General features: G+C 54.2%; 1 protein-coding gene across 1 annotated transcript; it reads left to right on the top strand.

Moving 5' to 3' along the window:
* Positions 1-447: 447 nt before the first annotated feature.
* Positions 448-921, top strand: LOC119576550 (the record flags this gene model as incomplete). Its single annotated transcript, XM_037924228.1, is given in 1 exon segment — positions 448-921. A coding segment is annotated over 1 exon segment (278 nt), but the record flags the coding sequence as incomplete, so codon positions are not given.

The following is a 921-nucleotide window of genomic DNA, read 5'->3' as shown; positions in this document are numbered from 1 at the left end:
ACTGATGAATGTAAAATAATGCGACAACCTTTGTCTTCCCCAACGTGGCGCGTCCGGCAGTTACCCCTCCACGTGGCGCTCACTCCCTGTGGACAGGAAGTTCTGAGAAACACAGGTGGAGAGAAAGAAGGCCATGCTGCCTAGGTCCAGGGCCGGTAGTGGATCTTCGAGAGGGACTGGGGGTTAGTTCACTTTCTGGCGGCTTTAGAAGTCCCCCGGGGACAGGGAATTACAAGGTATGACGAATGCCTTATCGTCCCGGAGGCCCTTGATCACGGACTTCCTGAGCATAACACTGAATGGAGCGGGTGGACAGTAGTCCTAGCCGGTTTTTTCCAACAAGGGCCTTGTTCCTCTCAAAGAATTGGACAGCCTCTGGGTCGTCCTTTGTTCTTCTTGGCCTCCATGCTCAGACTTCGTCTTGCCATTCACTGGCCATACAGGCCAGTTCCCCCATGTCGACCTTCCTGGGAACTCCTCGCCCCTCTACCTTAATCTGGACCTCTGACCTCACAGCCCAGGGGGCCAGACTCTTAGTAGCGGACTCCCAAGGGACTCTGCTAGCTGCCGATAGGTGCTTCCCTACCAGCAGACCGTTTTCGATAAACCTGGGAATTTCTCCGGATCCCAGAACTCTAAAGCTTCTTTGGCCTCCTTTTTACAGGCAGCAACCCGGCGTGGTCCCTCCACAAGGTGCTGGACTTATTTTCCTATCCCAGGTTTGAGGAGCAGCCTTCCTTGAAGAGTGCTTTCAACCAAACCCTGTCACTGGTTGCTCTGGCAATGAGATCTCGCAGCTAGTCACTCGTGTATTTAATCTCTTTCACCCCGTTCGGCCCGGCCGGTGCACTCAGGACGTGCCTCCGCCTTAACTAGAATGGAGAGGACTTTCTAAAGACTGCAGCTACGACTTGTCGCTCG

This window comes from Penaeus monodon, chromosome 9, assembly GCF_015228065.2.
Source record: "Penaeus monodon isolate SGIC_2016 chromosome 9, NSTDA_Pmon_1, whole genome shotgun sequence".
NCBI classification, from domain to species: Eukaryota; Metazoa; Arthropoda; class Malacostraca; order Decapoda; family Penaeidae; genus Penaeus; species Penaeus monodon.
This window is presented reverse-complemented; position numbering and strand designations above follow the sequence as displayed.